The sequence below is a fragment of the Aphis gossypii genome, chromosome 2, assembly GCF_020184175.1.
Source record: "Aphis gossypii isolate Hap1 chromosome 2, ASM2018417v2, whole genome shotgun sequence".
NCBI lineage: Eukaryota > Metazoa > Arthropoda > Insecta > Hemiptera > Aphididae > Aphis > Aphis gossypii.
The window spans coordinates 38,683,780-38,709,400 of NC_065531.1; the positions used below are offsets into that span (position 1 = coordinate 38,683,780).

At 26.1% G+C, this 25,621-nt stretch overlaps 2 protein-coding genes and 1 pseudogene across 3 annotated transcripts; 1 reads left to right on the forward strand and 2 right to left on the reverse strand.

The window, feature by feature from the left end:
- The first annotated feature begins 1,220 nt into the window (after positions 1–1,220).
- LOC114131354 (uncharacterized) lies at positions 1,221–2,491 on the forward strand (annotated as a pseudogene).
- A 9,958-nt stretch (positions 2,492–12,449) lies between these two features.
- LOC114131323 (uncharacterized) lies at positions 12,450–14,422 on the reverse strand. 2 transcript variants are annotated; one of them, XM_027996515.2, is made up of 4 exons: positions 14,261–14,422; positions 14,074–14,161; positions 13,609–13,728; positions 12,450–12,807 (listed from the first exon to the last, which is right to left on the reverse strand). In XM_027996515.2, exons 2-4 carry the CDS (start codon positions 14,134–14,136, stop codon positions 12,601–12,603), a joined length of 390 nt encoding a protein of 129 aa, XP_027852316.1. In that variant the 5' UTR covers positions 14,137–14,161; positions 14,261–14,422; the 3' UTR covers positions 12,450–12,600. The 2 variants fall into 2 exon arrangements, with proteins under 2 accessions (XP_027852316.1, XP_027852317.1); XM_027996516.2 differs by having other exon boundaries at positions 14,285–14,395.
- Positions 14,423–19,740: 5,318 nt separating this feature from the next.
- On the reverse strand, positions 19,741–25,413 carry LOC114131370 (uncharacterized). The gene is made up of 5 exons (XM_027996564.2): positions 25,227–25,413; positions 24,300–24,392; positions 21,310–24,116; positions 20,551–20,640; positions 19,741–20,057 (listed from the first exon to the last, which is right to left on the reverse strand). Exons 1-3 carry the CDS (start codon positions 25,278–25,280, stop codon positions 23,907–23,909), a joined length of 357 nt encoding a protein of 118 aa, XP_027852365.1. The 5' UTR covers positions 25,281–25,413; the 3' UTR covers positions 19,741–20,057; positions 20,551–20,640; positions 21,310–23,906.
- Between the last annotated feature and the right edge of the window lie 208 nt (positions 25,414–25,621).

Consider the following 25,621-nt stretch of genomic DNA (forward strand, 5'->3'; position numbering starts at 1 on the left):
TAAAATAGCATAATAATATTAATAATACACACAATATGCAATAAACAATGTTCAATGTTCATAGTAATTGTATTTCACATCACGCCAACATGGTTCACGATTAAAGACAACTGAAATAACTATTACCATGTATAATACAGTACATATTGTAATTTATAAAATATTCTATTGAAATAATTATTATTGTTATGTCAAACATGTATATTTTCGTTTGAAAAGTATCAGAGTAAATGTATCGTGTATTCGTGTTCATAGCGCTCGTAAATTATTAATTTAACATTTTTAACAACTATCATTGAATAGAGTAAGTTAAAATTGTGTAAAAAACAATAAACTATAAAAACAATAAAAATAGAAAACCCGAAGTGCTCTTAAACAAAAGCAATGACAACTTAGAGAAAAAAGAAAATTAGGGTTGCCAAAAATGAATATGTTTTAGCACGTTTAGTAATAAAAATAGTATTATCATTATAACAGTCAATTCTGAATTATATGATGACATTAGTCAATACTATTGCTATTACGGTATTGAATAAAATATTATTGATGTCATTTGCTGCAAATTATGCAGTAACCTAACCTAGCCCCTATGGCCTATGCTGAAAAATCATCTGCGTTCTGAACCCTTTTTCGTATATAATGATACCTATCATTAGATTCAAATTTAATACACCCATTGTAACAGCGGTCCTCACTAGGACTTTAGAATGGGCCAAATGTAATTTTCGAAAACAACTTGAAGGCCGCATACATTTTTAATGACAATAATTAAAAATATAAGAATGTGCAACTGTTTACTAAACTTAGCAAGCAGATAATAATAAAATGAGACTTGATAATTTTTATTAAAGGATATTATGGGAAAATAGAGAATTAAACTTAACAGCTTACTCACAAAATTAATTATTATAACGATGACACGTGATAAAATATAAACGATAATTATAAGCGATAACGGATAAACTGTTCATACAAGATTACGCGGAAGAAATGAAAAAACATCAAATCTGTCCTAATGATAATTCAAAATAAGTTGAAAATAGAAAGATAAAATAAATACAAATAATTAGATGAGATAAATGGTGACGATCATTTTGTTCATGGTATTTCATTATAGTAACATATTCTATGTTCGAGGTCCACTCGATACCTACTGTACCTACAGCAAAGCGTTGCCCACTTGACCACACTTTTTATTTTTTTTTCTTTAGTTGATAGTAATGGATAAATATAAAACTTATCGTCTAATATTCGTTCTACTTTTATTGGCTTTCCACAGGGTAGCTGTCTTAGTAAAATCCTTTTTAACGTATATATGAGTATTGCCGAAAAACATCTTTCTCAGTCTGGTCATAAATGTCTCTTTTACGCTGATGATATTTAGTTATATTCTTTTCAAATAAGCATCCCGATCTTGCTATCGATAGCCTTAACTCTTCCTTAAAGGATTATCAAAGTGTAATTCGATGATGTGGCTCTTGAAAAATTTAAATCGATCATTTTCATTCGACGCAGATATGTAAACAATTATTTTATATATCTTAACTATAATATCATTCCCTTTGTACCTAACATTACCTATTTAGGCGTCACTCTAGATCCTAAATTGCGTTGGGTACCACATATCACATCACTCACAGTTTTTGCCTCTCGATGATCAAACTGTATCTGTTCTGTAACAGGAATTTGGTGGGGTTCCTATTCATCAAGCCTTTTATCAATATATTTGTCTATTATACACTCTAAGCTGTATTATGGATGTTTTCTTTTTGGGTCAGCTTCCTTTTCTAATTGGAAAAAAATTAATTAACTTCAAACTTCATACCTTAGAACCATTTTGGATTATGTAAGATCTACTCCTTGTTATGCCATGGAAGTTGAATCTACTTGCCCACCATTTAATATCAGATACCGCTGGCTCACCGGAAAATTTCTTTTGAAATCTCTATCGCATAATGATCATCATATTTTTGATATTTTTTACTCATTGTATCTTAATTGGCGTTATGTTCCTAAATCTGTGCCTATATTGTCAATTATAGCTAATTCTATTTCAAATTTTCGTCTATATATTATTAATTCATCCAAAGTATCTCTTTATGAACAATCGTACGACTCCCTTATCTTCTCTCCTCGTGTTCATTCTGTTAATCAATTTTCGGATCTATCCACTAAGGATTTTAAATCAATGCCTTTTTTCTCGGTTAATGCAGCTTTTTTGAATTACATTAAGGAACGTATATTTAATTTCATTGCGATTTATACCGATGGTTCTGTCTCTCCTCTTTCCAGTGGCTATGCATTTTACATTCCAGAGCTACAAGTTTCTTTTTCTAACAACCTCCCTCCTTCGTCTTCTTCCTTCACAGATGAATGTTATGCCATCACTAAAGCCTTAAAATTAATTCTAAATTTTGCCCCCAATAACTATTTAATTGCCTCTTACTCCATATATTGCCTAATGAAACCAAATGTAATATTATTAACTAGTATAATACAACTATAATAGATTTACTTAAAATAAAACAAATTAACTTAAAAGTTATATTTTAATATGAAAATAACAGCAGAAAAAAAATGTACTAAACATTAAATAATCATTGTAATCGATTTCTTAAATAGATTTAATTATACTATGAAAACGTAAATTGTATATGAATAAAATTTGAATGATATTTCCAATAAGCGGTGATAAAAGAGTAATATTTCTAATATCGCTATCACTCCTAACCCTCGATTAAAAATTTAAAAAATTAAAAAATTAAATGTCCTTCAAATCCAATAAGATAAATTATTAAAAATTAATTCATACAAATACTATGACTGTATGTATTTTACGATATAATATGTTTTTCATTATTTCTTCACTAATCGGATGTAATGTTGATACCCTTACCTATGATAGGCAAATCCCAATATTTTCGAATAGAATATGGTAGGTCTAAATTATTGTTTTTAAAATTCGTTAACAAAATAGTATCATGTATGAAAAAGTATATTATTAAAATCCCTAGTGTCTAAATAAAAAAAAAATAATAATATAATATTAGGACACAGGTATATCATAGTCTTATACACGAATGTACGATAAAATAAATTTGTTCAAAAAAAACAAACACATAGGTACACTCACAGTATTTTACATTATAATCAAATATCTTTTAAAATAGGTAATCATGTATTGTTCGTTTTAAACTTTTTTTATGTTACACCATTTAAATAGTTTGATGGTATGATATATTATACAGCATTTACATAATATATTTTCTTTTCTATAGTTTGGAATGAAATTATATGAAAACTAATTAAATTTAACAAAATAAATTAGACGTTTTTTGAATGCACTTACCTTACACACATTAAATGATTCCAAAAATAAACAAAAACACATAACTTTCATTTTAGATTTACTTATTAATTACACGCTTAGTCTTCAATATTTGCAAAATATAATAACTGACACAAGTTTAATGTTAGAACTGATAACTGTTTCAGTATTTATAACTTATTTAAATATTATTCAAAAAATAATATTTTGAGTATATTCTTTTTTGTAAAAATGCTGTAATATAATTATTTGTAGTTAAGAATTGTTTGAAAATTATTACGTAAGAATCTAAACATATGTGTGCAACATTTTTTTTATGGAAATAGGTACCGAAATTAGAAAATTAATTAGTAGTAGGAACGTTATAATGGCACGAAGTCTTTAAAACACTGGAACTTTGAAAGGTAAATAATTTTTGTTGCAATACATTATATTATTTTCGTTTTATAATTAAAGTAAATATAGATATAAAAATATAATGTATTTTTTTATTATTCTAATGATACTTAATAATTCTGGTTATTTGATGCATTTTTTTTAATCTAAAAAGTATCGAACTCTTAAAAAATCCAAATAAAATATCTTATATTTTTATTTATCATAATAGGTAACTTGTTTCCAACTAAATCACACATCGGTAAATTGATAAGATTAATTATATTATGATTAAACTTATTTTTTTAAATTTTAAAATTTATTTTAAGTTATATTTTACATGATTGAATGTAAAGAATTAAATTTTCCGTTTAATTTAATGTTTAAACTTTAGGTGAATGATACGTTTGAACATTCTTAAAACTGTTGAAATGTACCTATAATATTTATTTGTTGTATTTTATTAATTATCTTTCTAATACCTTTATCAATTAAGTTGTGTTCTTACATGTAAAATAATCAGATAATAATTATTTAAACGTTAAAAATTTAATATTTTTATTGTCTTGCTATAACTCTGTTCAAGGTAACACATAAAATGATTTCAGTGAATAAATATTGAAGAATAATATCAAATAGATAATGATAACACATAGTAGGCAATGTGTAAGTGTCAAATTACCTATGAAAAATAATAGGTATGATTTATCAATTTTATTACACAAAAGATCAGGGTTTTACCATAATGTCCCAGTTTTTAGAAATTTTCAATTATTTAATATTATGATATAAATAATTTCAATAAAACTCTGTGTGTCATGGGTCAAAATCCTTTTCGATCAAAACGTAAAATTAATTATCGGTCGATTTACTTTTCAGCTTAATTTAAAAAAAGTTGATTTCATTTCGACCAAAAAAAAAAAAAAAAAGAAAAAATGTTTAATATACATACTTTACTATACGTATCGAAAATTATTAAAACCTATTTATAATATATGTAATTAATAATAAATAATATTGTTATTATTATTTTTGTTAAAAAGTGAATCGGCTGAAAAGGGAAGGTTACAAATACAAATATTTAGTATGTGATAGGTCATATTCTAAATTATAAGCCTATGTATAAATAACTAGATCTATGAGGAGTTTTAATTTAAAAGAGCTGTAGAATAAAATCACTTACCAGATACAAACATTATATTATTAACGCTATTATCTTTCACCGGATCGTCGTAGGGCTATTGAAGTCGTATATTCGAAAATATTACAAAGTAAACCTTAATATAAAATTCATACATTAATCATATTGTGCTAGTGAACTTTATTTTACTCGTAAATGTTATGAATGTTATGCCGTAATTTAATAAGGTAACACAAACTAAAAAGATTTAAACACTCGAATCTAAATAAACACAACATCAATATATTTCGTTAGAAATAAAAGGCTCAGATGTCGCTTACAGGATCTGGTGTAGTCAATATAGCTGGTACGCATGCATTGGTGAAAAATACGACACGGTCAATCCAGCCAGGGTGGCTTCATCAAAGAGGCGTGCGTTCGCAAGAAATTAGCTTAGTCCTTGGTTTCAAAAATTCTTATTCAACCACTTCCTGTCACTGATGGCTTATTACTTACTAGTAGGACAAACCCCTTGTGTCCCATTGACATACAATAGACATACATGCGTATTAATCTCTACATGACCTTCGTCCTTTTCGTCAGTGATGAAAGATTATTTATATTTATATAGATTATGGAATAGTTATCTGTGAGCGACAACTTAACCGTTGCTTATTTATTATATTCTTTTAAACTGTTTCGTATTATAAAATGTCAGCATATCATTACAATTATTTTCTCGTGTTGTTTAATTTTTTTGCATAGCATCAACATTATCAAAATATCAATTGTTAAAAATCCATAAATTTAATTTTTTAGATTATATGTAGGTATTAAGATAAAATATGTAAATCACTTTATGGAATTTATACATACTTATAGCTACAGATCTTAAATATGTAATAATTCTACAGCACTTAGATAAAATTATTTTTGTTCCGCTATTTTTTTTTAATTTTAACATTTACAGTTGAATGAATTTGATTAGAGACATAATTCCATATTGACAACATTGAATTATTTTTTAAAGATGATTGATTCACGTACATGGTTAATTAATTATTGTAGAGCAACGTTACATTTAAAATTATGTGAAATCGTGTATGTACCTATATGGCTATATCAATAAATATTAAAATGTACATAATTCTTCAAATTAGCGGAATCGTGCAGTTGTAACCGTTTAGGCGGTTTATAATGAATGTTAAAACGTTTTATAGTACTAAAAATAAGAACGTTTTTATGTTGCGATATTACCTATAGTATAGTTACAATTAAAATAAATATAAAAACTAATAATATCCTATAACTACAATAGTAGGAACTTTACTATATAGTCATGTTATATAATATAGTATATCATAACAAAAACATTAAAAAATTATACAGAAACCAGAAACCTTATTCTAACTGTTAAATTGTACCACGAATAATAACATGAAATAAAATGTAATATAATTTAATAGATAGGTTCAACGGCTGTAAAAGATGCGGCAAGAAAAAAATTAACATTATAGATTCTGTGACAAAACCTATAAGATACATTATACAAGCTCTTGGCAGTTTATTTAATATACCTACGACACTATATTATACTAAATAAGTAGTATCCATGTACTTACGTGTATCATTTAATTAATTATATACTATGTTACGTCTTTTGTTCAAAATAGTAAAGTAAAACTAAATGTATTTCAACGTGATGGAATTTACAATAATTTTTACCCCAAATGCCAAACAATTAATAGTGTTAAACAATTTTAAATTTAAAATTAAATATGAATCGAAAAAAAGTGGTTTTAAACATGGGAATGCACTACTTAAGCATTCAAGGCCAAATTGGTCTTCTACAAGGAAAAACCTCTAATACAAGAAAAATCAGTTTTGATACACATTCATGAATCAGATTCCACAATTGAACGTCAAGCTGTAAGTAATAATATCAAACGAAAAATGTCTGAAAGAAATATAAACAAAATGCTTTCTAAAATAATTTATTAGAAAAAATTTCATAGTTTAGGTGCACAATTACTGACTTATGATATTTCATATGGATTTTTGAAAAAAAGTATGTTTTATGAAAAAAACCACAAAATATAACATAATTTAGAATAAATAATAATAAAAAAAATAAATTAACATTAATAAAATATTGAAATTTAAAATGATTCAAATTTAAAAAAAAAACAAATTCCATGTGGTGGTGTACATGTTTTTTACAAATGTGTGCCAGTACGATATGTAGAAACTTTAAAATTCGTATGTAAAATTATTTCTATGTTTAGTAGTTCTATCAATGTGCGATTGTGAACGACTATTTTTATTAATGATCAGTAATTAGTTACCGGTTAGATCCAGATTAACTGATAGTCTGACACGCATCTAAATTCAGTATTAAAATTGACTCTGTCTAATAATATTTCTTTTGAAATTGAAAAGTTGGTGGGTGAAAAAAGATGTCAAATATAGTCATCCAACTATTAAATAAATAAAATGTTTTTTTTTTTAAATATTAGTATAATTTTTTTTTTTTTGTAGATAGTTATTTTATTCGTATTTTTTGTTGTTTTTTTGTACCTGCTGTTTTTGTAAACGTAAAGAATAAAATAAAAAAATTTCGTATCAAATATTTATTTTTTTTATTAAATTTTTATGTGTGGCCCTCGTAGTAAACTATCCAATATATTTGGCCCACTTAATATGAGTTTTACGTGCCTGCTGCATAGTATCTTACAGGGAAGTGTCCAAAAATCATTAATACCATAAAATAATATAATAAGATTTATTATGTATATAACGAATCAAATCATCAACTCTGCCAGAGCATTGATTTACGTGAGTTTATATTGATGAAACACAATTTTTTATAACTCTTTTCGACGTTTTTAATCTGAGTAAAGCATTAGTTAGAACTATGTATATTATCTATTTTGATAAAACAATACAGTATTTCATAATATCATTTTATGAAATAGAAATGGTTCCAATCACATATTATTTTCCAGCATATATAGGCATATATTTGTTTTGAATGATTGAAAACAATAACTTAACAGTTCTCAGCAATTACATTTTGACTAATTCATACAAACTGTGATTGGTAAAGCTGTTAACTTAAAGTTTTTAACTGATATACTCCATTGTCAGTCTTCACTTCTTCCTTCAGGTAGTTTATTCTATAGGTAGTTACTTTTGCGAAATCGTTGGTGAGTACAAATTATTTTTACATGATAATATGATATAATAATAGCCATTATTCTGTTCATAATTTGAGGACAGGTACAGTTGACTTCCATACCGAGGTATGGGAGGTATACTAATTACTTCCACCGGATGTTTGTTAAATAGTTGTTTGTTACTTGAATCTCTCTATGTATTCTGCTAAAAGATTTCTCACCTATTAATTTCGTTTTATCTAAATATTGCTAACTAAGGTAATTTAAAAAGAATTACTTCAACCCAATATAAAATTCTACGATAAACAACATTTATATTTTAACATATTCAATAGGCATGTATAAAAACTATAATAGAAATCTACTGAATATAATAGAATGATGTATAATAGCACATCACAATATGAATAGAGAAACTAATACATTTTGGCTTTTTTATAACGAATAATTTCAATGATTTTGAATGATATTAAATAAGTACTTATAACATTAACAGTATTTTACATCCGGATTAAATATTATAATATTTTCCTTATTACATTATGTATGACAATACAGCGTATTACCGAGTAAGTACTTAAGTCTCTTTAGTATCTTTTAGAATAGTTATGTTTTGACTTTTTGAAGTATTCCAGTTCAATGCTTCTGCGCAATATTTAATTCTTGCATCACAATTCACAGTAGGTAATCAAATATTATAATTTTGTCCATATTATATAACATAATGTATTATATTATATTATATTTAAGATTATCTTTAAAATAAAATAAGGATAATAAAAAAAAATAATTGTGTTACAACTGTTACTACAATATTATAATATTGTTAGATAGATATAATAACATTTTATAAAACAATTTCATAATTTCTCGTTTATACTCTGGAATGGAATTCCAAAATATTACCAAAAGTTTATAAAATATTAAAAATATAATACTTTTTTTATGAATAGATACCATCAATAGGTAACCTTGTACATATTGTATATTATTAATTATCAATAATAAAAAAAACGTTCAATTCTCATTATAAGTTAACTATTAAAACTTGCACTTAGGTAGTGGTTTATACTTGACAAAATAACACATTTTCAAAAGTTTAATATAATATGGTTTAGTATTTTAGCTGATACGTTTAAGTTATATTTTAAATGTTATTCAACACCTAAAACGTTATTCTACTATTTGTATTACTTTACTGTATTATATTCATTGTTAATATAATAATAATATGTTGTTAAGAATAATTGTTTAACAATTATTATATAAAAACACATGCCTCCAAATTAACAGTTGGTTGATTGATATTAAATAAAATCATTTAAACACTTTAAATGGTACGTAATGGTATTGTTTTTTTGGGTCATATTTATTCTTATTCATTATTCTATATTTTTACTTAAGTACGTTTTATATTTTTGATTAGTATATAATTTTATTTAAATAATTATTAAATACATTTTTTTATTAATGAAAATAGTTTAAACTATTCATGAGACCTAAATAAAATGTAATATTTTATTATTAAGTTATCAAAATATTCCAATAAAAATGACGTGACTTTATTGCAGATTAATTATATTCCTATTAATTTACTTCATATTTTATGTACAAGTGGTGGTGAAAAACAGGGACGTAGATAGAGGAGGACATTCATAGGTCTATACTATACACCAGGGGTGGCCAGCGAGAAGAGACTCGCGAAAAGGTTAGGTCCAATGAGTATATTGTTTACCATTTTTTATGAGGTTTTTAATCCATTTCAAAAATATTTTCACGTCATGTGTACTCTTTTTCATGAAATTGATGTAGCGTTTGGTAAAAAATAAATTCGAATCTTTGAATGTTCTTGTTTATGCTACTGCCTCAGTCGTTTTAATATCTTCATCCTAAATACGAGTATATAAATCTCAAAAAATCAATCATTGCAAAATTCTATTTTAATTTAATCAATAATATAGTAATTTAAGTATAATAATATGAAATATTAAAAATAAGCCAAAATGTATGATATTAAAAAATCTACTCAAATTAATAAAAAAATAAAACAACAATCATAATGTTTAAATATTTATTGTAATTATTGAGCCATAATAGTCGATGACTAAAATCTGATAAAAATAAAATAAAATTTTAAATATTTAATTCATATGGGTGGATAATATGAAAACCGTCAACAAAAAAGTATGAAGATTACTTTATCGAATGATCACATAAAATTCTGCTGTGGAAATAATAATAGTGAATGCAGAATGGCCGACCTTTTTCTACCTTTCGATGGGTCAGAATTCAAAAAATTATTGATTCTGTATATAGTAAAATTTTCAGAAAGGAGTAATTGTTTTCTTGTTTCTTAATTAACAAATAAATATTTGTAATTTAAATCGTATTCTTTATCTACCTGGTAACTTTGTATTTTTTTTTATCTTGTAGAATTCTTAATTAACTCAACTAACATAAAACATCACAGTTCCATAGCTTTTTAGTTAATCAGTTTGATTATTGATACGTAAGTATATACAAATACAAAATGAATTTGAGTATAACTACAAACGTATTAATTTTTACAATTTGAGGTTTTTTAGTGATATTTTCTGTTAAAATAAATGCTTTGATCTTAAATATGTTGATGAGGATTATTTATAACAAATCGAAACTAGTTAACAATACTTTTGGAAAGTCGAAATTGAAAATTCTTAAAACTTTTTAAAATTATCGGAAAAAAACTAAAAAAAAAAAAATACTAACATCTGATAAAATGTTAATAATATTATTAAAATAATTGTTGCTAATGAAAAAGTTCGATCGTCTTCACTCAGAGTTGTATTTATTCATAATAAATAATTGATTTATCATTGAATCTCAATTTAGCACTTCATCCATTTCAATGTTTACTTAATGACAAAGTACACTCGACTTTTACTGTACATCAAAGCAGTTACCAATTTCCCTACTTTTAATTTATTCATTGAAATAAAATAAAAGTGTACAAATAATTGTACTTCCATATACATTTAACATTTTTTTAAGATAAGGAAATAACCCTTTATACAAATAAAAATATATTTATACAATTGATAAATATTTTCAACTAATACGCTGCTAAATTTTCAATTTAAATTAAATATAGATGTACTTAGTTAACATATTTTTATCAAACCTAATTTTTTAATTTTTATAGAACATAAAAAATTTGAGCTGAAAGTATCTTGTAACCATAATATTGCATCAAGCACTAAATTAAATATTTTTTTAAATTTTAGTAGAATTAAAACATCCACTAAACAACTCGATCTTTGGCATTTCATATTAAAATAATTTTTTTTACAACCAGAAAAGTATCAGTCGGTGTACTAGTCAAAAGGCAGTCAGTAAACTATTTAGTCACTTTTCCTTAGTACCTTTCTTATCAATAACCATGGGCGCCCATAAGTAACATTTTAGGGGGGGGATCAAAATAAAAAAATTCTCAAATGTAATGTAATAAATATAATAATAATATTATGGTAATATGTATTGAGCTACAAGTTTTAAATATTTTTTGTCCAGGGGGGGGGGGCAAGTGCCCCATCTTGCCCCTCCCAATGGGCGCCCATGTCAATAACATTTAGGGATTAACTGACCTTGGATTTAATATGTGATTCGATAAAAGACAACTCTACAATTATAATTGATCAAGAAGCTCATCTTATGTAAGTAGCTATTAAACTGAGTACACAATAGTGACTTTCACATGGTATATCTCACTATTTTAACTGTTTTCCGGAAAGGCCGTAGCCAGCGGGGAGAGGGTAGAGTTTAAACCCCTCTCCCACGGAAATTATAATATTTTTAAAATTTCATATTTTATTGCATAATATTACATATTTGTATTCAAACCCCTCTAAAATATTTTGCTGAGTCCAGCCTTAGCCTTGTATACCGGGTACCTACTTACTGAAAACGTATCACACGCTATATGTAGATATTCTTTTAATCGATTACAACAGAGACAAGCTTAACTCTGAAACACCAACAAAGTAAAGTTGATAACACAACGCTGTGAGTTCCTTATAAATTCAATAATAACTGTTTCTTATAATTTTTATAGCTTGAATAAGCATTTTAATATATATTAAAAAAAAAAATTGTAAAACATGCGTTTGTAAAAATGTTGTAAAAGTAAGTTAACAAAATAAATTCAACAAAACAAAGAAGCAAGAATTGTTTTGTTACAACCTACTCATTAAAAACATATTTTTTAAAAACGATTTCATTGTTAAATTACAGAATATAAATCAGAGAATCTTAAAAACAGAGCTATAGTCTTATAGACAATGAAGTAGAATTAAGTAGAATTTCACTTTATACAGTGATATTTTCAAATTATGTAGATTAACTTTTAGATATGAACCTATTTATACTGTTTTACGATAAGATAAAATTGACTCAAACGTTAAAAACATTGATATAATATACTTAAGTTTAAATTTTATTTATTATTAGGTAATATATGTTGGATGTAAGATCACAGAATGAAAACGAAGTATTATCTATTCTTTCTGTTATTAGACATTTTAATGATAACAAATCACACGATAAGACAGATAATTTAAAATAAATCAGCCGGCGACGTTGTTGACAGTTCTAACCGGTGCTCTATATATGGAAATAATGTTGTCCTTGGCCATTAATAGACCTTTCCAAATTGATTTAACTGCTTCTTTAAAAAGTATCAAGGGCGTACAAATAATTTTACATAATACGCTTTCTTTGTTTGGTGTTGCTGATGATTGTTGGGTTGAAGTTGGTGTCGTCGCAATATTTATCTATGGACAAAATCAAATATACAATTTATATGGTACATAATATAATGAAACATGATAGGTATTAATAATGTAGTATATATTGTTTTAGAACACAGTTGTTAGTCGGTAGCTTGATTGCAATACAATTAAATATTAAATATTATTTTTACCAATAAAAATTAAATATAATATATAAATAATTTTTTTTTAAATAAAAATTAAACGTTAAGTCTATTATATTTTATAATGCAAGTTTTTCATGATTTAAATGCGTTTTATTGCATGTATATTATATACTATTTTAACTCAATTTAATAAATAACAATACAATTGTTGGTAAGTGGTGAGCAAATAATTAAATAAAAAATAGGTACGTTTTATTGGTGTGTAGACTGTTTTACAATTTTATTATATTAGTTTTAATGATAATTATAATTAACAATAAAATTACGAACTATACGAAAAATGTGTTACGCACTCATAGTGTGCTTTCCGAGATTAATAAGCCACTGTGACTCACGTAATTCGTTAAATAATCGATCTCTAGATAACAGAGACCGCCACAATAATTTTATAAATAATAATATGACTACTTATCACACTATTCGGTACCAATCAAACATTTTATTGTTATAATAATAATTAATAGCCTACACGTATAGTACAATTTCATATTGAGTCAAAACAGCATGTTATTAGACATTAGTAAGTACATAATTGCAAGTATGCAACAAAATAATTGTAAAATTAATTGTTAGTCATAACTTATAAGTATATTAATCTATTATTATTATATTATATAAATTTATTTATAAACATTACCGGTGAAGGTTGAGCTATTTTAGCAGGTTCTGATGTATTTGAGCCACCATTACTTACTGTGCCTGATTTTGTAGGGTCTTCAGGTACTGAAGCAGGTTCAGGGTCTGCACAAGTTATAAGCTAATCATAAAATAAATCACCATGAGAAACACACAGACATTTTACTTAGAAAATTAATGAATTGAAGTTCAACATTTTTAAATAGAAATGGCACACAGCTAATTATGCAAATATTTATAACGTAAAAATGTACATTAAATATAGTTTTAAATCGTTAAGTCTTTTAAGATCTATGTAAAGTATTATTTTTTTTTCATTACATTTGAAATTCTATGCAATGAATGAGAATATATCAAAAGTTTTTTTATCAAATTATGTGAAATTGTATAAAAAAAAAAAAAATGTGAAGTATTGAATAGTACCGTTTGATTCGGAAATGTTATTATTTAGAGGGGTAGGACTTACTTGTGCCAAATAAAATATTGCAACAACTGATAAAATAATGGTATTTTGCGTGGAAAACATCATTTTAACAAGCCGCTGTTGTTCTTCACTAGAATTCAATAAAAATTTAGGAAATGTATATTATTTTTTAATTTTTTATGTTATTTATTGATTAAAAAAATCGAAAATGACATTAATTTATACCAACCATAATATGATCGTTGTTACGTACAATTTCGTAATTTTTTTATATCAGGCACGCTTTCCTCGTGTTTACGTGTAAGCTACAAGCATACACAATGTATTATAAATGACTAGTTTTTAAATGATTCGTTACAATAGCGTGTACAAGTGTTGCAATAATACAAATTCAAATAGATGCTTAAAAAAAATTACTAAAAATACTTACACATATATTATTATAATTAATAGTTTGAAAACCTAAAAATGTATAATGACGTATTGTTTGGATATTCATAAAAATATTAGTCGAATATCTAGAGCAGTTGTCGTTTAGTTTAGCACTTAAGCATAAGTATAAATTTAAAGCTTATATGTTGATAAAATATAAAACGGTTTTATATTAAAACCCGTGTAATATAGGCTGACTTTTCTGATTGATTCTACTGGATTTATTTATTACCTTTAAATATAAATAAAAATTGGCTATAACACGATTCCGCAAATTTGCAGAATCGTGTTGATTTTAACAGGTAGCTACTGACACACATACACGATTCTACTGAATTTGAAATGCAACGTTGCCATACTATTTATTTCTCTTGTTATTATAAATTGTAATTTTTGAAATATTAAATTGTTTTTGGTTGGTTAGTAAAACGCACAAGTACTCTCATCTAGCGGCTACTTAATCAATTGCTCAACATAAAGTTTAATGACATAATATTATGATGCACTTCGTTGCCCGTTAAAAATGCCAATTCTATATAATATGATTCAAATTTTGATTAATTTGTTATTTAATATTCGGTTTAACGGTGTTCAAAACTTAGACATTTTCATTGACCGTTTTGATTCTCAAAAATCTTGTAAAACCACCACTTTAGTATGCGAATTTTGTAAAATGCTTTCTTATTGCACACTAAATTTGTGGTACGATTTTACGAATGTACCGTGTAAATTGTAAGCATCGATCTATCATTGTTCAGGCTCTACGTTTATTAGTCAGTGAGCTACTCAAGTCATAATATTATAGTCATTCTGCTTGCCGTTGCCGTGAGACTCTTTTATGATTATGCGAGCAGTATATTATCATGTAGGCAATCCACACGTGGTGGATTGCGGACCCCGCGAGATGTGTACGTAAGCTTATAATTTCTAACACTTAAGTTTCAAAGTTATATCATTTTTTTATTTTACTACGATGGGTAAAATACAATAATGTGCCATCTCGTGGTTTTTATATTGTTGCCTGTTGGTAAAACAATAAAACTTGGTATAACGTCTTGTTATGTTAGTTTATTGCTGTGAATTTGAAATTTACTGTAGACATTGACTTATTTTGCTAATTCTTATTTTTGTTGTTATGGTTTTAACAAAATATAACAACAGGTCTATTATTATTATATTCAATCATAATCAATAGTGACCTTAATATAGTTTTGTTATCACTGCAGTGATAGTTGTTTTTTTACATCCAGATTCAGTTTTCTGGTGGATTTTCCTAAAATTGTACTACATAAGCACCTTCTCTTGCGACCAATAGGAGCGAATCATCAGTGAAAAATGTTACAAAAATGGGGAAAATAAATAATAATAACAAAAAAATTGTTACCATGATTACCGAAAATAAAATAGTAATAATAATAATAATAATAATAATAGTAATAGTAGTCATCGGTATTTTTTATTTTTCATTGTATTTTTATTAATTTTCCGTGCAATTTTCTTAACTTTTTCTTACATAAGAACCTTCTCCTGGAAATCACGACCCAAACAAAATAAGAATGAGCGAAATCGATCCAGCCGTTCTCAATTGATGAAATGTTATACATTTTTGTCTCCATTTTTATTTATATAGATTTTTAATTTCTTTTTTTACTATGACAACGATTTAAGTTTGTATGTCTATTTGCATGTATTTTTAAAAACATTTTAAATAAATGATTTATTTGATTTAAATGGTTGCCATTGACTACCAAAAATAATTTAGTTGACTATTTTCTGGATAGATGGCGCTTCTGTAATTTCATCACCACCTCGTCATATTTCTCTAACCCGATAACTTTCTCAAATTTTTCGTCCGTAAGAACCTTCTCCTGGCAATTATGACCCAAACAAAAAAAGAATGAGCGAAATCGGTCCAGGCATTGTTGAGTTATGCGCGTACATACAAAAAAAGGGGTTCTATTTTATATAGTAGTATAGATATAGATACAGATATAGATTATTTTATATTATATATTCAATATTGTATACAGTTATATTAAATAGGTAGTAAGTAGGTAGTTATAAAATTCACAAAAAAAAAAAAAATGATCAGCTATTAATTATATCAGTACAACATTTGTTATTATAAAACATGTACAAATATAATAACGACAGTTTTATTCGTTATATCGAGATTTTCTTTATATCGTTATTTCGTTATACAGTGAGTAGAGATTTTGACGCGCAGTGAAAACTCGCATGATTTGTCGCATGATGTCTCGCGACCAATTGACCGCGACGAATTGACGTGCGACAAAATTACCGCGACGAAATGACGGGATACCGCCACCGTTATATGTTTACGCTAAAATCACTCTAATGTGGCTTGGCCTTTACGATAATATATATTTTGTTTTCGGAATGGCAACTTTGCATTTAAAATTATGCGGAATCGTGTATGTATATCAGTGGCTATTAAAATCAACACGATTCCGCAAATTTGAGAAATCGCTTTCTACCGTAAAAATGATAATAAACACGGACAGAGGTGTGTTTAATGCGGGTTGTAATGGGCAATTACTTCCGGCAGAAAAATTTTAAAATTGCTTACTATTGATAACAAGTACGGGGCAAGTACCTTACAAACCTCGTAGTACGAATATATTTCTAGAATATTTCGAGGCCAATATATAGATAAATGTAATACTTATAATTAATAATAATTTCATAAATAAATAGAAAATCTTGCTGTTTCTTATTAGAATGTTAACTAGGTAGTAGATACCTAATTATACTAAAAAGGCGTTTAAATTGGTTTTCAATATTAAACTCGCATTATTGGGTCGATCGGAATTATAGAATAAAAATTAATTTTTGAATAGAAAGGAATCGACACTTGACAGTGAAGTTATGTTATTTGATTATATGCGACATACATATTATAGCTGATGTGAGTCGACGCATCGTGCAAACGTGCAATGCACACTAAAACAAATGAATCTTCTTGTAACTACCGATCTTAACATACTAATGATCAATTATTGCTACTAATTGTGTTGGACCATGTATAAAAAATGTGCGTTTCCAAACTCTTTATGGTGGAGGACCCCGGACTAGTAATAACGTCGATTGAATATGACATTATGACTCTCACGGATTCTAGGCGAATAAAAACAGGAGGGTGGTGAAAAATGAACAACATTTTTATGGTAAGGACGGTATGGTTAAGGTCAGTCGGATACGTCTGAACTGAGACCTGTATCATCAATTGGCGTTTGGCCAAGGACGCACAATGGATCAATGGTGTTAGATGAATATAATATAATATGTAAGTATTTGGTGTTTTTAATGATCTCTATATGACTTACACTAATTTCAATGAAAACATGTCTATCGTACGACTGAGCTTACGTCGACTACAGTGAGCGTCCTCGAGCCATATAAAATGGTTAGATTATTTGAATATAAAATAAGTAAATTCCAGTAGTAACTAGTTAAAGCTAATCTGAACACCGCGCTCTAGCAGTGACGTACCATCATTACTGACTTTCTCTCCGTTGACTGCAATTATAATTGTAGTTAGAGCCAGCACAATATCTTACCAACTCCAAACTCGTAATAAAACAACTAGTGTAGGCTGTGTAGCTATTACATTGAATTGAAAATGTTGAAAACTAACATCGGATATTATTTTATTGCCGTTGATTATTGTATACTTATATTTAAAAAAGTTGGCAAGTGGGTACCGTTCTGCTGTACATTAGGGGGTGGGGTGGACCTCGGACTAGGGTAAATTAAATTTGAATGCAATGATAAGTATCATTGTATACGAAAAACGATTCTGAACGGAGATGATTTGTCAGTCTATAATATATTATAATTAAATATTGTCATGTATTCTATTTTGAAAGTTTGAAACAAATATTCCGATTTCATAAAAATTTAAAACTCAAACGCTCAAAACATTTTTCCTATAATGACTCTTAAAATTTTCTCTATAGCTTTTTGAAGCAAAACTTATGGGAAACTTTAACATTTTGAACTTCAAATGCTAAAAAAAAAAATTGTGCCTATGTATTCTTATAATTTTTTAATCACTATAAGAATAACATATGAGGAACTTTGTATAAAATTTACAAGTATTTTGATAGGGCCAAAAAAATTTTATCGACACTTCAAAAAAAATTTTTCAGAAAAGTTGAAAATTTCAGTTGTCTATAAATAGCTCAAAAAAAAACTCAAAATAATTTGAAAATTAAATCATATAAAGAAAATGCCAATCTAAATAACTGGTAAAATTTTCAAGTATCTACGACTTATACTTTTTGAATAATAACAAATATCAAAAATCGTTTGAGGCTAAACCGTTATTTAACGCGGTTTCGTAAAAATTTAAATTTCAAACGCTCATAAAAATTTTTTGTCTGAATCCGGTAGAGTTTTTTTTACAGATATTTGAAGAAAAATTTATGAAGATCCTTGTACCAAAATTTCAAAACTTAGTTATAAAAGAAAAAAATTTTATGATTTTTCAACTTCAAAATTACTTGCAAATTTTCGCGTTTTCGACAAATTTCGTAAAAACTTGAACTAAAAACGCTTATAAAAAAAAATTGTGACTAACGATTTTAATTTTTTTTAGCTACAATAAAAACAACTCATAAGGAACCTTGTAATAAATTTTCAAAACTTTTTGGTCATCCAAAAATTTTTTATCGACACTTTAAAAAAAATTTCTCAAAAAAATCGAAAATTTCAGTGGTCTATAAATAACTCAAAAAAAGTCAACATTTTTTGAAAATTTAACTATATACAGATACTACTGACATTAACATTTTTTGAAAATTTCAAGTATTTTCAGTGATTAGTTTTTGAACTACAACCATAAAAAAATCGATTTGGTCGAAAACTGGTTTCGCGTAAAAATTGCCGTTTTTCCGTCATTTTTTTTTTGTTTTTCTCGATTTTTTTGAAAACTGTTGGAAAATGTTAACTTTTTACCTCTATAATGCACCATGGATATTCACTTTTACATCGGAAACCACCCCCATAGTTTGAAATTTGAGCATTATTTCGACTACTTATGCTGTACACAGACACAAAAAAAAAACAAAAAAAAAAAAAACACACATCATTGTAAAATCAATACATTCATCACTTCGTTCAGAATCTAAAAAATTGCAATACATTCTCGGATCCTTCAATTGACAGGATAAAAGTAAAATAAGAAAATTATATCTTTTACGAGATTTCTGAAAACGCATTAACTGATTGATAGGCGTAAGAAAAAAGATAAAATATTTTTGTTTGTTTATATTTAACAAGTAATATTTTAATGATTCCAACAAATCACTACAATAAAATTTATATTATTATGATAAATATTGTTAATGTGAAACTGCTATTCATTATAATGTTTAGTTTTTCAAAGGCTTATCATTTGTTGTTGTTTGTGGATTGAATATGTTCACCGCTGTTTTTAGTGAACTCAAAACTCTTATGGGCCATATATTTGTAATTAGATCAACAGGCTTTGTGATTATACTGCGAATGCGATTTGTCATTGATTGTTCTGCTGTATTATCTTTGGTATCTTCGGCCATTACTTCTTCATTCTGTGACATATGAAAAAATATCAGAGTCAAGTAATACAATTATATTTAAATATATATACATATATATGTGTGAAAAAAAATTTTAAATCAATTGTTTCATGATATTGTAATACTGTACCCGGAGCCCAGAAGTAAAGGACATTATGCCACAAAATATTAATTTTACAGTAGATACTAATTTTTGGTGTTCAAACAAGTGAACATGGTTTTATGTTCCATAATTGTATTTCCGTTACTAATGATAACTGGACATACCTACTGCCGTATACCTTTACATAGAGCGAAAAATTTACAACTAGGACATGTACCTAGCTAACTCAATTTTGTTAAAAATGGACATGGTGTCGGTGTCCTTTACTTTCGGAGTACAGTATTATTCATCAATAATATGATTATTATTATGAAAATTATAAACACACATTAATTTTATTTATATTATATGTATTTTATATTAAAATTTTTATTAGTAAGACGTTATTGATAAAAATATTACCGACAGAGATTCTGATCTATGAATATACAAGCTCTTGTTAGGTTTGGTAGCACCAACATTTGTGCCTGTTTTTTCTAAGCAAGTAATGCACTAAAAAATTACAATTTAAATCAACGTCAATGCTTGCAGTGATATGATTTATATTTTATAATATTCCAATTGAATTATGAATATTTGAATGATTATATGCCAGAAGCGACTAAAGTAAAATATTTAAGGTGCCCGGTATACTTAATCTCAACAACAATGTTTAATATTGAATGGCTTACTGGATGCAGTTTTGTATTTCATCAATTAAATAAAGCCTAAATATCATAGTTTTGGTATAGGATATGAAAAGCGAGGTTTCCTAAACTTTAAATTTGAAAATATTGATTTAATTTAGAAAATAATATAATTTTATACAAACGTGATATTGTAATATTATGTTATTATATGTCAGGATAAATATTTAATACAAAATCACATAATTAATATTAAATTTATTATAAAAAAGCAGTAAAAAAAAATTTGTGATCTCACAGTTTAATAAAAATAATATTAATAACATTTATTAAAATAATTTTGACGATATGGTTATTCCTTTTACTTACAATATAGAAAAAAATAGGTTGTTTCTATTACTGTATTCTAAATATTATAATAAGTAGGTAATATTCAAATATTAGTTTCAATTTCAAAGGTCATTAATCATTATGGTTTAATATTGTTTTAATTTTTTGTTAATTATATCATATAATTTAAACCAGTCAAACTTACTTGGACCACTACTAACAACGCAAACGCTGACATAAAAATTGAAGTCATTTTGATTTTGTCTAATATAGTGTACAAATGTAGGCGCCAATGCTTACGTTTTTGTGAAACTGTTTGATACTACGATGAATGATGGCAATTTATTAGATTTCTAATAATTTTGTTTAGTTAGGAATTCATGTTAGGTAGGTTGACAATGACAATAACAATTATTGTTAAACAATTTTAAACTTCAAAAGCTGTAATTTATACAATTATTTATATAATATTATTGTATTCTATATTATATTGTTTACATTATTACTTCCACATTTTACATGGTATGATAAAAAGAAAGCAAATGTTTTAAAAACATTTCAAATCGATCATTATTTGTCTTATACATTATACAGCGAACATAGATATAATTACATGAATTACATCTATTCAAATATTTTGTTCTCTTTACCGTCAATGATAATAATTGTATATTAAAAATAGATCTATTGAATAATAGTGCGTAATATAGCTTAAATAAAAACACATTTCCGACTTCAATAGAAAAAAAATGACATTGACAATAATAATATAATATATTACATGAGGTAGGAATGGTTTCACGCGTTGGTGATTGCATAAACAAAGCTCGGTAATGTCAGATAGATAATAAAAACGTTAATTGTAAACTGGGCTCCGAATTTTCTGGTACCATGAATTTTATAACTAAGTTGATTAGATGAACCGTGATTTTTTAAAATTAAGTAAGTATATATAATATAATATTATTTTTGTTTTTGAAAATCATTAATTATTACAATCCAGAAAACACTTTTGAATTTAATCTTATTTAAGTATATCACATTTTGTAAATAAGTATACATAAATCAATTTATTGAGAATCAGGATTACGGTGAGTTTGAATACTTATGATATATTAAAAATAATAACAGCCACAATTAAAATACAGATAATGGCCCTCTGACTTTCAATGAACGGATAAATAATTTATATATAGGTATTAAATTGTGACAATTTGCGTGTACACAATAAAATAATATAACATAGCCAAATTTCGATTCCACACACAATATTTAATAAAAACAATAAATTTGTGAGAAGACCTTATAACAATAAAAAATAAATAAAACATTAAGAATCACCAAAAAAAATGTTTAACATTATTTTTTTCCAACGGTGGTGGCACTTGCTCCTAGTGCCCCCCCCCTGGACCCGCCTTTGAATACTCTTATATAGTATATATTATATAATATACTATAATAATATATAATAAATACTATATATTATATATTTTTTTCTTTTATTTTTAAATGCAATCTACAATCTCTACCACTTTGGCACAATAAGTAGATGTGAAACAGATTAGTTATATAGAAATTATTAAAATAAAATACATTAAATCCTTAATAACATTTATACAAAATACGTGAAATTTTTGAGGAAAGCAGCCACTCATTAGTGACACTTTCAGAATAAATTATATATAATCAATGATAATACGCAGTGACTTTGGTTTTTACACAATTATTTCTTTAAAAGTCCTCACACACTTCAGCGGCGGTAAAATTCTTTTGTATCAGCGGTGGTGGTAAAATTGTAACCGAACTCATTTTAACGCTACCCTTGCAGTGTGTAGGCACCTCATCAGTGGTATAGCAATACTGAATATTTAAAGTAGAATGTTTTTTTTTTTATGAACTGGTGAAGTGATACGATACTAAAATTATTAATATAGTTGATAAAACTATTTTATTTTGTTATCAATGTCGTTAATTGTTATCTTTTCAAACTCTAAAGCAATATTTAGTTTTTGATTTTGTTTGCTGTGAAAAATTGCCCTACAAATTAAGTAATGCATTATTATACTTATTAATTATAATTAAAACTTAATTCTTTACTGGTTAAATGGGAATAAAATTCATTAATACAAAATTAACTGTTTAAATATTCAACTCTTACTAAACCAATTTATACTGTGGAATAACATTGATAATTAATAATAAGTAGACTTATTTCATAAATGATAATTACATTCTGTATTTTTCGTTTTTTTAGTGCCCCATAATTATAAAAAAAAAAAACACGGGGAAAACTAACTAAATGCTTTGTTATATCAAAAACGTTTACCAAAATACGACGGAGTTCGTGTCATGCTTATCGATACGGAACAATATTTAACTATAATTGATTGTTTTTAAAAGTATAAAGTATAATTCACTGTACAATGTGCACACACAACTTAAATAGTCTTTACCAGATGTATGTGTTTGTATGTGTACGCCAGTTGGTCAGTGACAAATATAGGTGATGCTGATTACTGACCCATATATATATTAGATCTAATTTGCAGTGTGATGATGCATTGACGTTGATGCGTCGATATTAATCTAACCATATTAATATTATATAAATAAATTGATTTTCACAGTTATAATCATACACATATTCAAGATGAATCTAATTTTATATTCAGTACAATTTTTTAAGATTTTTTATGTAATTTATTGTAAACAAGTGAAAAATTGATAATCATAAAGAAAACTATTATTTTTTTTTAGGTTTATTAAACGATACCGATTTTAATATAGTAAATAGTTGAAATATTAATCATCAAAATTAATATTATTAATTCCTCCTTTCACTTCTTTGTTTCTTAGAAATATATTTCGGGGTAACGATATAAACCCTTTGAAAATATTCCATGATTTCTTTATAGGCCAGAAGAATGCACTATAAGATTTTGATATCACATGCCCAATGGTTGATTTTTTCTCTAGATTTGATTGATCCATTTTTTCTTCAATTTGAGATTCCTATAGAACGTAGATAACCAAAATACTAGAGTTCATTTCTATTACTAAACAATAATTAGTTTTGTTGCAATTGAATATAGATTTTTATAAGTAATGTACAATGAATATTTTATCCTAAACGGCTAAACGATGTCATTAGACGTTTTTACTAAAACTTATAATTTATTCAAACAAATTACTTACTGTAGTAGTATCTGATTTATTATTTACAACTGCAAATTTTCCCATATCTGGTTTCGTTGCACCACCATTAGAAACAGATGGACAAGTTATAAACTAGATATAACATAATGAATATAAAAAAAACTTGTAAATAAAATAGGATTATGAATAAATTATGATGTACCATATACATTATATAATAAAGATTTTATGGATTTAACTTAAATGATTTGCACCTAAATAATAGGTATAACATAACCTAACTTTTAGGCTTTAGATAGTAATTAGATTTGAATAGTCATTCATTGGAATAAAAAAAAAAAAAAAATACTTTTAGGTGTTCATAACCATATTATTTGGACTAACAGGAGTTAAAATTGGTGATAGTTATTCCGAATGAACTTTTATTTTAACTATGCACCTCATTAATTTATAAAAATGTTCGTAGAATATTTTATGAAGTAAAGTTCAGCTCTGATAACTATTCTTAAAAAAATATCAATTTAAGTGATCGCCTAAACAAAAAAAACAGTTGATTTAACTTAAAAGTTGAAAAATAGTACATGGTAAAACTAATTATAAATTGAATTAACAATAATAAATAAATTTAAAAAAAAGTAAATTTACATGTAATTTTAATAACGAAAAATTTTGTTTTCTAGTTATCCTGATGTTTACGTTGGTTTTGAGAGTTAATATTTTTAAATGTTTTTATGGGTATTACGAGTTTTGATTTACTTAAATATAAAACTCTGAAAGAGAGAAAATCAGCAATATGATCAAAGAAAAATTATTTCATAATAATAATAATCTTATATTTACAATACTGTTGTGCTGTGAAAATACTTTTTTTTCAGTGAAAAAAAAAATTAAGTTGATTGATAATTGTCACAGTATTATTATTTAATTATTTAATTTGACATAATGATTAAAATTGGTGAAACTTACATGTACTGAAGAAATTAAAACAATCATAGAACAAAATATCTGTGTGGCAATCATTTTCGCGTTTTTAAAATTCACTGTTAGAACTTAAGCTACGAGAGAGACAAAAAAGGGAAAATTTGAAAATATTAACTTACTGATCGGTAGTTTATGACATACCATAATGTTACGTTAAACTGTTTTATATTTTTATTACAATGTTTATATTTCCTGTGTACACACATATTCGTACCTATGCATAATTATACTCAATTCACATATGCGTCAATATTACAAATTGTCCATAATAACATAAACACCTACTTGTAATTAAAAATTAGTTATAACATTTAAACGATGCCAGTGTTTTTGCGTGAAATTTACTTATATAATATTATTATCGTTTTGGCATGAGTTAT